Raw genomic sequence first — 15,737 nt, 5'->3', positions numbered from 1 at the left:
CAGGATTGTTGTTGACATCGTCGTGGATTCATCTTCTTATTACAGAAACATGCATTTCCAAACATTCGGTCTATACGCTGTAAAATGTATTATCTCTTTGATGTACACACGGCATCTATTGCACGTCTGTCCGTCCTGGGAGTGGGATCCCTCCTCTGTGGCTCTCCCTGAGGTTTCTCCCATGTTCCCCTTTAAACTGAGGGTTTTCTCCGGAAGTGTTTCCTTTTACGATGTGAGGGTCTAAGGACAGAGGGTCTAAGGACAGAGGGTCTAAGGACAGAGGGTGTCTTTTTTTTCTCATACTGATATTCTGAACAATCTGTGCTGTTGTATTTGCTGTAAAGTGTCTTTACTGTAGGTTATTTTTATTATATGTACAGCACTTTGGCTCGACCAAAAATCGTTTATAAATGTGCTATATAAAATAAAACTTGATTTGATTTGACATCATGTTTTATGGCGAGGGATGTGTTTCCATGGAAACGGCATATGGCGAGATCTCAGATTTGGCGTAGAGCTGTTGAGGCATGGACCGGTGATATACAAGTGAAGATTGGGGGACGATTGGACCGTGTCCATTGGACTTACAGCCACATCGTGTTTCATGGCGAGTGGTCTGTCGCCATGGCAACGGCATTTGTTGACACCCCGTAATGCGCTTATATGCGTTGATGGCTGCATCGTTACCAAACCTGTGAAGTTTTGGGCTGTTTGGAGAATTTTCACTGAAGTTATGAGAAAACCGTGTTTTATTACATTACTCTCTCTCTTCTCTTGATCGCCCTCTCTCTCTTCTCTCTCTCTCTCTCTTCGGCATATGATGATGACACCCCATAATTGCCGTAGAGCTGTTGAGGGCAGGACCTCTATCTGAAGTCTGCTGCTCTGAGCATGTCAGTTGGAGTGATGACATCATCGTGTTCCATTACACAGGTGTTTATAGTTGAGCTAACGAGCTCTAGAGATCAAAGGCTTCCATTGTTCTGAATGAGAGATACACCTCTTACATGTGAACGTTTTGTGGAAGAACCGTAACAGATACCTGTGAAATTTCAAAACGTGAAGCATGTCAAGGAAGTTGAGTATCTGAAGTGTAATTTTTGTGTACTTTCGGGTTAATAATGTGGCCTTTTTGGCAGTTTAACTAAAGGTGTGCGGCTGCTGCTGTGAGGAAATATCTGCCTGAAATTACAATGGGCTTTAATGGAGACATGTTGAACGTTTTTGTCACTTCATGCCCTCAAAAAGCATTTTGTTTAATTATTTTTGCTTAATTATTTGTCATTTTTTCAAGCTACGAGATGTTTTCCTACGTTTACCATGATAAATTATGTCTCAGGAATGTAGGGTTTGGGAATTATGGCAGTTTAAAAAAATATATGAAGGCAAATTTCAAGATTTTCTACCCTCTAGCTGTGACATCACGCACTCTAGTTAATGTTAGAATCTGAAGAAAACCTCTAAAACAAGGTGTGAACAATGTTTAATATCTCTAAAAGTAAGAATCAGATTTAAAAGTTCTTTTAAATGAATAATGTCAGAAAGATGTGTAACATTTTAAAGTTGGAATGAGGTGTCTGAGTGAAAGTATGAATGAACAGTTAGCAGTTGAATTGCATGAAGATTTGTTGAAGTCTGAAGATTTTCCCCATTGACTTCAATGTTAAAAAATGGGATGTATTATGGGATGTATCTCTGGAATTATGAAAGTTATGAAAAGTAATAGCCATCGATTCCCGACAGAGCTGAACGTTTTGATGTTCGAACAGAGTTTCTGCGATGTTCAATGCGGGAGGAGAAGAGGGCCAAAATAAGTCAGCGGAATAATAATAAACTTTTCGTGCGTAGAATAACAAAAAATATTTAAAAAGAGGTCAATGTTACTAAATACGTAAAAACAGACACACCTCTCTTTCCAGATTTTTTTTAGATAGTTCTGTTGTTGCTTTTTGAAATACTATGACATACAAAACGAAACGATACGATAATACTTCAATCAGGAGAGACTTCATTATGTTTTAAGAACATTTATTGACACATGCCATATAATACATTTTAAGTCTTTGGTGATTAGACCCCAATCCTGAAATCGTATATCTAAAGGGGGAAATGCAGCCGTGAGCCTATAGGGAACCCCCCCGGGGTCTAGACACTGAAGATCTGGATTTGATGAGGAGATGGGATGAAGAGGAGGTGTGAAGAGGTCTTTGGATTAGCTCTCCTGGCTCTGGATATGATGAGAGGAGGAGGATGGGGAGGAGGCGGGCGGCAGCATGACAACCTGAAATCACAGCTGACTGCAGGAGAGAAGAACCATTTTAGAGTTTGGCTGCAGCACGGTGATTAGCTGCTGGAGATTGAGGTGAAATGTAATAGGTTTAAAAAGAAAGCCTGTGATGAGCTGATTATATGCAGCTGCGGAGTGAATGTATATACCCAGGGTGTTTCTCAATGTCGAGGACGCTTGCTTGGTAGCACATGGCTTCCGAGTCACTTGCTTCAGAAGCGATGCAAGAATACTTCCTGGCTTTTGGAAAATGAATCCCTGATCCCCTGCAGATTTTGCGAGTTTGTCCACTTACAAATAAAATAACAGTCTATAATTGTAATGGTAGGTTTATTTAAGTGTATATTTAAGCAATAGCTCACGACAGGCCGTGATATATGCTCATTATATCACAGCTAAGGGGCGTGGTTCGGCCCGACGCGAAGCTGTGGCCACTAATGGTCATCATTTCTCTGCTTTGTTTCAAGACAATCAGAAAGCTTTTGAATGGTGGTGCTTTTCCAGTTGGTCAACCTGCTCTTCACCTAGCATGTCGTCGTTTAGGTGCTTTCTGGAGATAGGCACTGCTCAATCCACTCCTATAGTAAGACCACCCCGGAGGTCGAAGTTAACCTTAAATGTTTCCATCTTAAGCTTTGTTAGTTAGTAAAGTTAGTTTCTTAACGGACGTAATGTAACAGCTGTAACGGCTGTAGCTTTGCTCAGACGCGGAGGGATACTGACTTGTGAAAAGTAACTATAATTCTACCTGTCATTATATCACGGCTAAGAACCAATCAGATTGCTTGATTTGACTTGTCCGTTTTATAAAAGTATTTATTTCTCCGCCAAGAACTAACACATGTTTTGCAAGCGGATCAAATACTTATTTCGTCCACAAGAGATAGCATTGATCATAAATGTATTACGTTTGATTTATTTGTGTTTCAGGAGAGTGCGTCCTCACCACCAACCAAGCGTTCAGGAACGAGGAAGAGGAGGTGTCCGGGGGAAACCTGTCCATCTTCATCATCACCTGCTTCCTGTTGGTGTTTGGCCTGGTGGCCGTCGTCTTCATCATCCGGCACTCCCGCTCCAAGAGGGCGCCTCCGGACATCACGCCTCGCGGGTATGAGAAACTGGGCTCGGGCGGAGGGTTCGGAGGAGGAGGAGGAGGAGGAAGAGGGTTCAGCTCTTCGTCTTCTAGCGCTCGTCCCATTTCCTCTACTGCTGGCGGACGCTTCCAGGACAATAAGCTGGTGGACGTCGCCAGGAGTAAAGACGACGATGATGATGACGATGACGATGAGGACATTGTTTACATGGGGCAGGACGGCACCGTGTACAGGAAGTTCAGGTACGGACAGCTGGACGAGGACAACGAGGACGAGCTGGAGTACGACGACGAGAGTTACACGTTTCGGTGAATGTGTGGATTTCTGTAGAGAAGCTGAGATTATAAAGAAATCTTAAAAAAACTTACAAAAAATAACTCGCTTTTAAAATAACTGGCTTTCAATGTGTGATTGTTTTATTGCTCGATTTTTATGTGCCTTTTACTCCGTTTATTTGTTGTCCTTGTTTTCCTACCTCTGTAAGGCGACTTTGAGCAGCTGTAAAAGCGCTTACAAAATACATTTATTATTTATTCAATAAAACAGAAGATTTACTCAAACTAAAACTGACACTAGAAAGAGAATTTTAGGCAGGGAATTACTGTCAAAACGTCCGGGCGTTAGTGTGCATTTATTGAAGATGAGTTCCCATTATCTAACATATAACAAACAATGGCTTCTCTTCTGTTTCCCTGTTAAAAAAAAACTCCACCCGTGTCCAATATATACAAAATTACCAGGGGCCCATAACTCAAAATAAAAGTATAAACAAGTACCTTTATTAACTAAAAGAATGACAATAAATTAATAATTTAAAGGTCACCTATCATGCTATTTTTAGGCAATAGCATAGGTCTCAGATATATACAAATATATAAAAAACATGTCTATGAAGTGTTTTGCTCCAAATACCAAACAGATCACCCATTCTAGCCATGCCTCATATCCCTCTATTTCACTTCCTGTTTCTAAAGTTCTGATTTGGGTATAAAGCTTTAACAAATAAAAGAGGAGGGGTCTGAGCTCATGCGGGACCCGGCAGCTACTGTCTAAACTAAATGCTGCCGTGATGAAACGCCATATCATGGAATATCAAGGATTCTCTCTGAAACAGTATGGAGCTCAAAGGCTTTCTCTCTTGCCGGTTATACCACAAGGTGAGTTCCTTTTTACTTCCTGCTTCTTCACACACATGCTCTCCAGTACAGGTTAGCTCTGAGTGTTAGCCATGCTAATGTAAACACCGACCATATTACGTCCAAAACAGTCGGGCATTGTTTCTGATAGCAACGTTTCTGATTGGGCCGTGGGTCCACATTTCAGATATTACGTCATATCGGACGCAAATCTGGATCAGCTCCATTGTTCCCCGTTTTTAGAGATTTGGGTACGAAGGGAAAGAGAGAGGGTTTTATTTCCTGACGCTGCGTGAGTTCCCCGACACACAGGGGACACATGTTGATGTATGAAAAAAATCAAAAAGTGCATTTTGCATGATAGGTCCCCTTTAATATAAACAAATGACAGCTAGAAAATGTATGGTAAAATGACATGTGTTCTTAAAGGCTCAAAGTGTAGGATTTTCCCCCAAATATATATGTGACCCTCATTCATCACTTATGTCCCTCTAGAAGTGTGTGGCGGTGTCTTTACCTGCCTGGATTTCATCATATTATTTTTTTGCTGTTTTTGGAACAACTTTAAAATATGTTTTACAACCAGGTACCAGATTGTTAGCACTTATCAAAGATAAAACTATGAAGATGGAGTACACAGTGGTGAAAAAAACTAAATGATATCTATGTGAAACACAAGGCATGACTGCATTGAATGTTGTTTACTACCTGCAGTCAACACATCCTAATTAATTGTGCCTTTAACAGCCTGTTGACACGGTAACACGTGGTTTTACTGTATGGAGCTTTTTTTTTTTGTATAATGACTTTTTCTGGCAATATTTATTAATATATTATGGGCATTTACTTTCATTACTCATCGTTTAATTGTTGTGGCGTTTTTGTTTTTCTATATTCCCATGCTTGCTGTCATTGAAGTTCAATACAAAAAAAAAAAGTGGAAATAAAGTCATGACTCTGAACTTTGTTTCACTCGTGATTTCAGACTCAATGTTTATTGAATTACTAGACAGTGATTCATAGCTCCTCTGCACATCCTCTACACAGCTGATCAGTTATCTATGAGGGGACATGCACAAACACACAGAAGATATTGTGCTTTACAGAAATCCCATCTTTAATGTAGCTCTGAGGTTCCTCCATGATGATGCGGGACTCTTTAAACTAAAAGACAACACACTGATCACTTCTTATAACTTATGGCGCATTTCCACTGCAGCGCGGAGCACGGTTTAAGCGTGCCAAAACCGGCCCGTTTTTTTTGCGTTTCCACTTGGGGTAGCTCCGTCTAACGGGTACTTTTTCACAGTTTTTCTGGCCCTCCAAAATCGAGGTTCTTTCCGGGCCAACAACCGGGCTGAGTATGCTAAACTAGTGAGGGGGCTACAACTACAACTAAATGAACATATGTACCGTGATTTAATTGTAATACACGTTTCTAAATGATGCCGAAGTAACAACATACTGATACCGGTTAGTAAAAACCATGAATTAATGCTTTGACAAGTCTTCTGACAGACGGCAGGCGAGAAACCTTTTAAAATGCCTGTTTTCTGAACGGAGCTTGGCTAAGCTAACGTTGTATATGCTCCGACCTTCCACACTCACAACAACGGCCTACAGACATAAATAAACCAGCGACTGTATTCTCCATGACACAGACAGTCTGTGGTTTGGACTTGTTTCACTTTTGTCTAGTTTCTGAACAGATATGAGGAGCTGTGAGCTCTGAGTGCTAACAGCTAACGGCTGATGTTGATTTGGTGTTTCTCATTGAAGATGACGTCATGGCTCCGCCTACACTGCGTTACTATAGTTACTACCCTAGCTACTAAACTGTAATGGAAACGCAGCATAAAGTGAGCCTGGCCTACCAAGGCCTAACTATACTGTACTAAGCCGTGCAGTGGAAAAGCGCCATAACTCTCTTTAGTTTCATAAAGACTCTATATAATATCTATTTAACTCCTTAGCTCTAAATGTTTAGAAGTAGTATTAAGACAGAGTAGTGGATTGCTTAAATGCAACTGTTGGTCATCTATAGCACAAGGCTTTTGTATTTTTGGCTTCACCTTGTGCTTTTATTGTGGAATGCTAACACACAAGTGGCTTTTTTTAAATCTGAAATACTGAGTGACCAGTAAAGGGTGATATTATTGCTTCACTGCTTCTCATGCACACGACCACAACACTAGACTCTACAAATGGATTTGCGCAGTGCACTGTCCGGTGTGTAATTGCATTTCTTATTTCTTATCCTACCGTGAACCACGAGCTGTAGCTCTGACTCTGACGCTCCACAGAGAACCAGATCTAACTCTTGAGTTTTAACTAGTTGTGTTTTCATATTCAACTCCAGTGTCTAATTGACAAACACTGACACACACACGCACACACGCACACTAGTTTTACAGGCCTCTGATTTCCAGCTTTACCCGTACAATACAACTTTGAACATTGAAGACCCGTGTGGGTTTAAGAGCTGCTGGCCCCCGCTGCGCCTGGTCTGCTGGAAACAGAAGAAACAGAGATATTATTATTATTATGTTTGTGTACGGGTGACACTGCTTTTTAAAATATTTTTCCAATATAGGCTACCATCCTATGATTTTTTTCAAATATTTCTGGACATTATGAGCTATGGGTTTTTAAAATATTTTTCAACATACTATGCTCTGAATGTATCAATTAGTTTTGACACTATGACTTTTCCTAATATACTTATATACTGACATGCTATACCGAATTCTTACTTTTTTTATATACTATACCATGGCTTTATCTATTTTTTTGACACAGTACACTGAGTTTTTTATATTTAGAATTTTTCATATATGACTTATTTTGCATAACATAGTATACTTTCAGTTTTTTCCTAATTTTGTACACACTATATCGACTTTTAAAATGAATCTTTTACATACTACACAATGACTGATTATACCATCTCTTTTTTCCATATATTTCGACATGCTATACCCAAATTTTTACGTTTTCGGAGTACTTTAACGACTTTTCTTGCATATTTTTCGACAATCTATACTAGGGGTGTTTCTCAATGTAGAGGAAGGAATGCTCCAGAGCCACTATTTCAAGGATGCTACGTCATCGAGTCCCGCCGAAGGACTGTTCCAATGTCCAGGATGCTTGGAATTCTACCGAGGCCAGCGTCCTTCGTTGCGGGAAATTTCGAGGCTGCACATGGTCTTAAAATCCCCACAATGCTTTGCGCACGGACCAATTTCCAAAATCTTTTGCGGAAATCGCGCTCAATTTAAGGCGGGGCCTCGCATATGACGCACACCTGTTAGCCTGTTACACCATCCTTTGTTTTCCAAGGCTAGGAAGGATACTTGCCTCGCTTCTGAAGAACCTGACTCGGAGGGACACGTCCTACCAAGGAAGCGTCCTCGACATTGAGAAACACCCTAGGACTTTTTCATTGTTTTTGATTTACTATAATATAGATATCAATTTTTTTTGACACATTACACTCTGACTTTTTCAATATGAAATAACATGACTTTTCAACACACTATAGTTTCAATTCTTCCATATCTTTCCACATACAATACGGTCTTTTTTCATACTTTTGTCAACATACTATAATATAACGTTTACTGTAAGCTTCCTTATTCTATCATCTGGATTTCAGCATCTTCCCAACATTTGAAGGAGGAATAAAGATTACATTCTTAAAATATATTTTAGATAATTAAAGGAAGTTTGACTAAAAAAGGAGCCCATAAATAACCTTTCAAAATATATTTTAAAGATTATTATACATTTAAAAGGACTTACTCTGTTCTGCCTCTTCCTCCTGCTGCTGCTGCTGCTGCTGCTGTTGTTGTTGTTGTTGTTGTTGAATCCAATCCCATCAGAAAACTATTCCTTCTTAAAAAAAGAAAAAGAAACAGAGAGGTTGTTAGAGCAGGATTTATTGTTAATTAGGATGTGATACTCAATTAATCATGGCGATCGATCCTTTATTCTACAGTAGTGATGAACGAGATGGAGCCAGTGCATTTAGCCTCTTTAGCATCTTTAGCATTTCTTCTTCGTCCTTAATTGCGACCGTGGGCTAATCGCTAATCCAATTGGTCCAGATCAAGCAGGAGTGATCTGAGAGTGAGTCGGCTGATAAATGAGCTCCGAGGTAATGAGAGTCTTACTTTGAGTTCTCCGCTGCTTCCTTCAGCTCCTTGTCGACTCTGGAGGTGAAAGGTCAAATGAAAGGATGAATAAAAAGTCATTTAATGGGACTCGGAGGTGCTCGGAGGTGCAGACACTCACGTAATGATGCATTCTGGGATCTGGATGCTGTCCATGGGGATGGTTTCCTGCAGCTCGTCCAAACTGTTCACGTACTTAATCTTACTGCTGAACTTAGTGCTGAGAGACACACACACACACACACACACACACACACACACATAGAGAGAGAGAGGGACACACATAGAGAGAGAGAGAGGGACACACACACACACACACACACACACACAAAAACACACACACACACACACACACACACACACACACACACACACGCACACACACACACACACACACACACAGAGAGAGAGGGACACACACACACACACACACACACACACACACACACACACACACACACACACACACACACACACACACACACACACACACACACACACACACACACACACACACACACACACACACACACACACACACACACACACACACACACACACACACACACACACAGAGAGAGAGAGGGACACACATAGAGAGAGAGAGAGGGACACACACACACACACACACACACACACACACACACACACACACACACACACACGGTAAATGATCCGGCTTGGCTTCAGAGGAACTTGTTTTTCTCACAAAAGTGAAACCTAAGTTGTTTAAATCTGAATCAATACAAGCAATGCTAAGCTAATTGCTAACGTTAGCATGCTACTAAAAGGTTGAGGTTGAACAGGTTTGATTGTTACCATGGCATTGTAATTTAAGCTAATAAGCACTGAACAATGTACAGTTGAAGTTGAATGTCATTTGTTCTGCAAGCATCAACTTGATTTTTTATTTGATTGAACTAATCAGGGTGATTTTTTACACGTGTGTTTGTTATTGTTAGATCAGATGTAATTTATTGATCCCTAATTGGTGAATTGTTTCGTCACAGCAGCATGTTAAACAAGGCCTTGCACATGAGTAGAACATGCTGTTTCTATTAAGTTTCTATAGAACACAATAAAACATTTTACAGAATAAGTTGGGAAAACATTTCCTCCCATTTGAGACCAATTAAGGGTCTTACTGTATGCCGTAAATAAACCAACGTATGGTCAAAATAAAATGTTCACTAGGGGATGGTATTAGTGGAAAAGTTACAGGATCAACAAAGTTATTCAAATTCATCACGACAGATATTCACAAAAAAACTGAAATGCTATGAGGACGCCAGAGGAGAAGCCGATACGTTGAATTTCATCCTCTGGCAGCGATGAGTGTCTGCACACATTCTTCATGGCAATCCGTCAAATCATTGTTGAGATATTTCAGTGTGATATGTGAATCCTTAAAAGTAAAAAAGGTCTGGTCTTGTACCTGATGAAGGGCTTGGTGACGGCCAGTATTGTCCTGATGAACCACGACGGATGGAGAATAATGAAGGATTTCAAATTCTTCTTGAGCCTGAACACAGAACATCATAAAGGTATGTTTGTATCCATGTTGCACTTTCAACTTCATTTAGGAGGATACCAATCATCACAAGTCCAGATACTGTTATGTTGGGGAAATCCTGAATGTCCTCTTCCAATATGAGTTCCACATGATCACAAAGGTATCAACTGTAGCTGTGAACATGACAGCATGTGTGATTACCTAGAAGAGCATCAGGACTGTTTGAGGCATATGATAGCTATGTGATTAACATGATGATTCAGCCTCTATGGAGAGAGACATATGACAAGCATGCTCATTTCTGACGTGGAGCTAATCTGAAGTAAACATTGAATACTGCTTTCTATTCCTCCATCTAGTGACTGTGGAACTCCCTCTCTTGGATATCAGCATGTGAAGGACACTGTTCAGGAACTAGTTGATGCTCTGTATGTGATGACTCCTTCTGGAGAGGATCACAGATACATGGATCCTGAGATTCAAGATCAAGCCGGGGACCAGGGATTATTAACAATTTTAAGTATTTAGAAAAAGTCCGAATTTTGAGAAAAAGTAAGAATTTTTAGATTTTGAGAAAAAGTCAGAATTTTTAGATTTTGAGGAAAAAGTAAGAATTGAGGAAAAAGCAGGAATTTTGAGGAAAAAGTAAGAATTTCGAGATTTTTAGAAAAAGTAAGAATTTTCAGACAAAGTAAGAATTTTGATTTTTTTTTTGTTGAAAAAAGTCCGAATTTTGAGAAAAAGTAAGGATTTTGAGAAAAAGTCTGAAAATTGTGAAAAGGTGAGAATTTGGAGATTTGGAGAAAAAGTCATATTTTTTAGATCTTTGAGAAAAAGTCGGAATTTTGAGAAATCAGATTTTTTGTGGATTTTGAGAAAAAGTCAGAATTTTTGATATTTTGAGGAAAAAGTTAGGATTTTGAGAAAGAGTCAGAATGTTGAGAATTGTGTACATGACGGGATGTCCTGCTTTCTATCCCTCCATCTAGTGACTGTGGAACTCCCTCTCTTGGATATCAGCATGTGAAGGACACTGTTCAGGAACTAGTTGATGCTCTGTATGTGATGACTACTTCCATTCTGGAGAGGATCACAGATACATGGATTCTGAGATTCAAGATCAAGCCGGGGACCAGTGAGATTTTTCTAACAAGTTATTTCCCACACTACTCCCTTCATTAGGTGCTTTACCTCCTGTCGATCATCTGGTAGCATTTCTTTAGCCAGCCGAGGCCGGGCATCCTCCTGTGAGGCGTCGCTCCGTTCAGATACACGATCATGTAGTCCTCGGCCACCATGAGCTCCAGTGTGCTGATCACATAGCTACACACACACACACACACACACACACACACACACACACACACACACACACACACACACACACACACACACACACACACACACACACACACACACACACACACACACACACACACACACACACACACACACACACACACACACACACACACACACACACACACACACACACACACACACACACACACACACACACACACACACACACACTGAAGTTAAAGTCATTGGGTAGAACGGGGAAGAGCCAGAGGATCACTGAAGCTGGTCAAATTCATCCTCTGGAGACCATGAATGTCTGTAGACAATGTCAAGACAATACAATCGATAGGTTTTGAGAAATGTGTGGTGGAAAACTACGAGATCGACATTTCTATCCCCAGAGCCACACGACTAGCAAAGCTTAAAATCGACTCTGGAAATGTAAGACTAAACATTTTTGTATATTACTTTTGTACATCAACCATATTTCAATATTCTTAATGGTTCTTTTTGTAGTGTGTACTTTTGTAAATTGTATCGGTGTATTTTTATCTTTAATATTGAATGCATAAGATCTTAAAGGTGGGGTAGGTAAGTTTGGAGAAACCAGCTCGAGTGCTAGAATTTGAAAATACACAACCGGAACAAATCCAGAGCCCCTCCCCCAACACACACGAACGCGCACATGACCAATGAGGGCACGGGATAAGTTTGTGCACCGATGGAAGGCTGACAGGCAGGTAGGCCATCCAGTTACTTTAGCCGGCTCAGATGATTGGTCGTGCTTTTTACAGCGCCACGGCTTCCACAGATGATATTTGTTTAATGTATTTATTGTCAAAGCATTTAATTTATTCATTGCTATCGGGACGTTAAGAGCATTCCATGGAATATAACAAAAAGTGTTTCTGAAATAAATGACAGACCCCACCTTTAATGAATATTATTGCTATTCTTGGCTCTTCACTTTTTCTTTAACAAAGTACATTTCCCCTGAGTGTGACGAATAAAAAGCTCTTCTGATCCTGATTCAAAATGCAAAAACCATCCTACAGTATTTCCACCTCTGTTCGAGACATGTGTACCAATTAGCATTTATCCAATTACCAAATGAAAGAATATGGATGTCAAAAACGGTGAAATGCAAAAGCGAGAAATGCATAAACCATGCTCTGAATGCCAACAATGCCAGGAGAGAGGAGACGTACGTATATAGCTCTGTGTTTGAAAACGAGCAGCATTTTAAGTGATGTCTTCTCTTGGTGAATATGCTGCTTCACGGCTGAGCACTTCCACTTTGAATTTCTCCTTTCTTCTTTCCTCCTGCCTCCGTCTCAGCAGCTCAATAAGACTTCTACCTTTATAAAATGCAATACTGTGATTCAAAGAAGACGAAAACATGTTATCTCTTTCTCATTTCTCAGTCAGCGGGGAACTTTCTCTCTCCTTTGAAGAACTTTTCTCTCTCCTCTCGGCAGAGGTGGGAAGTACAAATACTTTGTTACTGTACTTAAGTACTTTTTTCTGGAATCAGTACTTTACTCCACTACTTATTTTTCTGAGGACTTTCTACTTTGACTTCTTACATGTTGAACTCAAATACCTGTACTTTCTACTTCTTACATGTTGAACACAAATACCTGTACTTTCTACTTCTTACATGTTGAACTCAAATACCTGTACTTTCTACTTCTCACATGTTGAACACAAATACCTGTACTTTCTACTTCTTACATGTTGAACTCAAATACCTGTACTTTCTACTTCTTACATGTTGAACACAAATACCTGTACTTTCTACTTCTCACATGTTGAACTCAAATACCTGAACTTTCTACTTCTTACATGTTGAACTCAAACACCTGTACTTTCTACTTCTTACATATTGAACTCAAATACCTGTACTTTCTACTTCTCTCATTTTCCAAACAGGCTGGTTCCTTTAGTCTGAATGTGTGTTTGGTGGCGTGATCATTATTATTTAGAGTCATTGCGTGCCTATTGATTTGAACACGATCCGTGTATCCATCATTTCCTGGTCTTCTCTAAAGAAGAGGGACCAATGAAAACGTTGTCATGTTGCCGTTGATCACCATGGAAACATTCATTAGCTAACAATGACATTATTGTTCTATTAATATAAAGGGAGGTCAGGTACTCTTTAAAACAGCTGCTAGTTATGGGTACTTTTTACTGAAGTACATTTCAAAGCCTCTTTACTTTGTCTTGAGTAAAGAAGTTTAGTCAGTACTTCTACTTTCACCAGAGTATTTTTAAACACGAGTATCTGTACTTCTACTTGAGGAAAGGATGTGTGTACTTTTGTGTAACGTCAGTGACTTTGGGCTCTCCTCTCTTTGGAATCCATTGTCTTACAGTCCAACACTGCTGATCCACTCTGTTTGGTGATCATCTCCCGCAGTAAACCATCACGTCTCAGGATTCAGGACCCGGAGCCATCTGGCATCAGAAAATGCCGACACTGAGCTTTACCTCCTTTCATTCCTGTCCAAAAACCCTCACATATGCCAGTTTTCTCAGTATCTCTCTCAGAGCAGCCTGTGGGAATCTCACTGTCCAAGCATGAAACAACACGCTGCCAGAACCCCAGTGAAGACGTCAACATGGGGGGGCTCCACGAAACACCATTCAATTTAACCACTGGAGGGTTGTCCTTTACACAGAGCGACGTTGGCTGATCGGACCATTTAAGAGGACATATTGGGCTCATTAATAAAGTCATATAATATGAAATAACATCAAATACAAATAAATTATATTACATTAATAGGTTAAAATAAATCGTATACATAACATCTTGTGTGTTAGTAACACAAAATAAAAAAATAATAATACAATAACATTTATTAGATTAAATAAAATAATTTTTTTTACATAATAATAAATCAAATCAATAAAATATGTCTTAATTAAAATGTGCATACATGTAATACAGCTTTGACAACAATAAATGTGTAAAAATGTGTATCTGTATATTAAGACCAATGTGTGTGTGTGTGTGTGTGTGTGTGTGTGTGTGTGTGTGTGTGAGAGAGAGAGAGAGAGAGAGTGTGTGTGTGGTATCTTAATTTGAACGTGTTCCTCAGCAGGAGGCCGTGTGTGTGCGTGTGCGTGTGCGTGTGCGTGTGTGTGTGTGTGTGAATGTCTGAATGCGTGTGTGTGTGTGTGTGTGTGTGTGAATGTCTGCATGCGTGTGTGTGTGAATGTCTGAATGCGTGTGTGTGTGTGTGTGTGTGTGTGTGTGTGTGTGTGAGAATGTGTGTGTGTGTGTGTGTGTGTGTGTGTGTGAATGTCTGAATGCGTGTGTGTGTGTGTGTGAATGCATGAGAATGTGTGTGTGTGTGTGTGTGTGTGAATGCGTGTGTGAGAATGTATGTGTGTGTGTGTGTGTGTGTGTGTGTGTGTGTGTGTGTGTGTGTGTGTGTGTGTGTGTGTGTGTGTGTGTGTGTGTGTGTGTGTGTGTGTGTGTGTGTGTGTGTGTGTGTGTGTGTGTGTGTGTGTGTGTGTGTGTGTGTGTGTGTGTGTGTGTGTGTGTGAGAGAGAATGTGTGAATGTGTGTGTGTGACACTCACAGGAAGAGGTTCTCCATTATTTCATGGTATTCCTCTCGGTCGCTGTCTGGCAGGAAACAGGCAGCGAACACGATGATGGCATTCACCCCGTTGCTATAGTAACCTTGATAAAAACACACAAAAATAAAAGAGAAATGTTAACTTGACCTCGCTACCATGTTGGTGAGAGCTTAACCCTAATTAGCATAGTTTTCACACTTTGATTTCTCCATTGTTGCCTCCATTTATCTGCCAATCTGCGCCTCTTTTGTCTCGGTTCCTTTCTCTGGTTTTCAGATAAATGTGATTTCCTTTTATCCTCAAAGCTTTTCATTAGCAGACGTTGAGTCACTCAGACAGAGGGTCTTTTATCTGAAGGACAGAGAATAAAGATATGTTCAGGGACAGACGTCTCTGTTTGGTGTTTGATTCAAGCCCAGAGCAACAGCAGAGGGACCGTTTGCAACCTGCTAGAGTGAGGAGTCACATTTCCAAAATCAATGGATAAGGTAAAACTGTTTTTATGGAGTATTTTTCGCATTTAGAGATTAATCCCTCAATAGACACTACATACTGATATACACCTGAACATCAGCAGCAGAGGACTCTTTAAAGTGGAGACACTACATACTGATATACACCTGAACATCAGCAGGAGAGG

General features: G+C 40.2%; 2 protein-coding genes across 2 annotated transcripts in view; one reads left to right on the top strand and one right to left on the bottom strand.

Annotated features, from left to right (window-relative positions):
• The window catches only part of pcsk5a (proprotein convertase subtilisin/kexin type 5a), a 90,470-nt gene extending 86,685 nt beyond the window's left edge, over positions 1 to 3,785 (top strand). The window contains exon 37 of the mRNA XM_079657825.1: positions 3,218 to 3,785. Within this exon, the coding sequence (XP_079513951.1) occupies positions 3,218 to 3,693 (476 nt within the window). The 3' untranslated portion in view covers positions 3,694 to 3,785. The remainder of the gene's footprint in view (positions 1 to 3,217) is intronic.
• Positions 3,786 to 5,480: 1,695 nt separating this feature from the next.
• LOC307025344 (protein prune homolog 2-like) lies at positions 5,481 to 15,309 on the bottom strand (the record flags this gene model as incomplete). Its single annotated transcript, XM_079659979.1, has 8 exons — positions 5,481 to 7,026; positions 8,319 to 8,411; positions 8,690 to 8,728; positions 8,811 to 8,909; positions 10,125 to 10,211; positions 11,394 to 11,525; positions 15,098 to 15,200; positions 15,294 to 15,309. The coding sequence occupies 8 exons, from the start codon at positions 15,307 to 15,309 to the stop codon at positions 6,993 to 6,995; spliced, it is 603 nt and encodes a 200-aa protein (XP_079516105.1). The 3' UTR covers positions 5,481 to 6,992.
• Between the last annotated feature and the right edge of the window lie 428 nt (positions 15,310 to 15,737).

Source organism: Notothenia rossii, assembly GCF_949606895.1.
Source record: "Notothenia rossii genome assembly, chromosome: 11".
Classification (NCBI taxonomy): Eukaryota; Metazoa; Chordata; class Actinopteri; order Perciformes; family Nototheniidae; genus Notothenia; species Notothenia rossii.
This window is presented reverse-complemented; position numbering and strand designations above follow the sequence as displayed.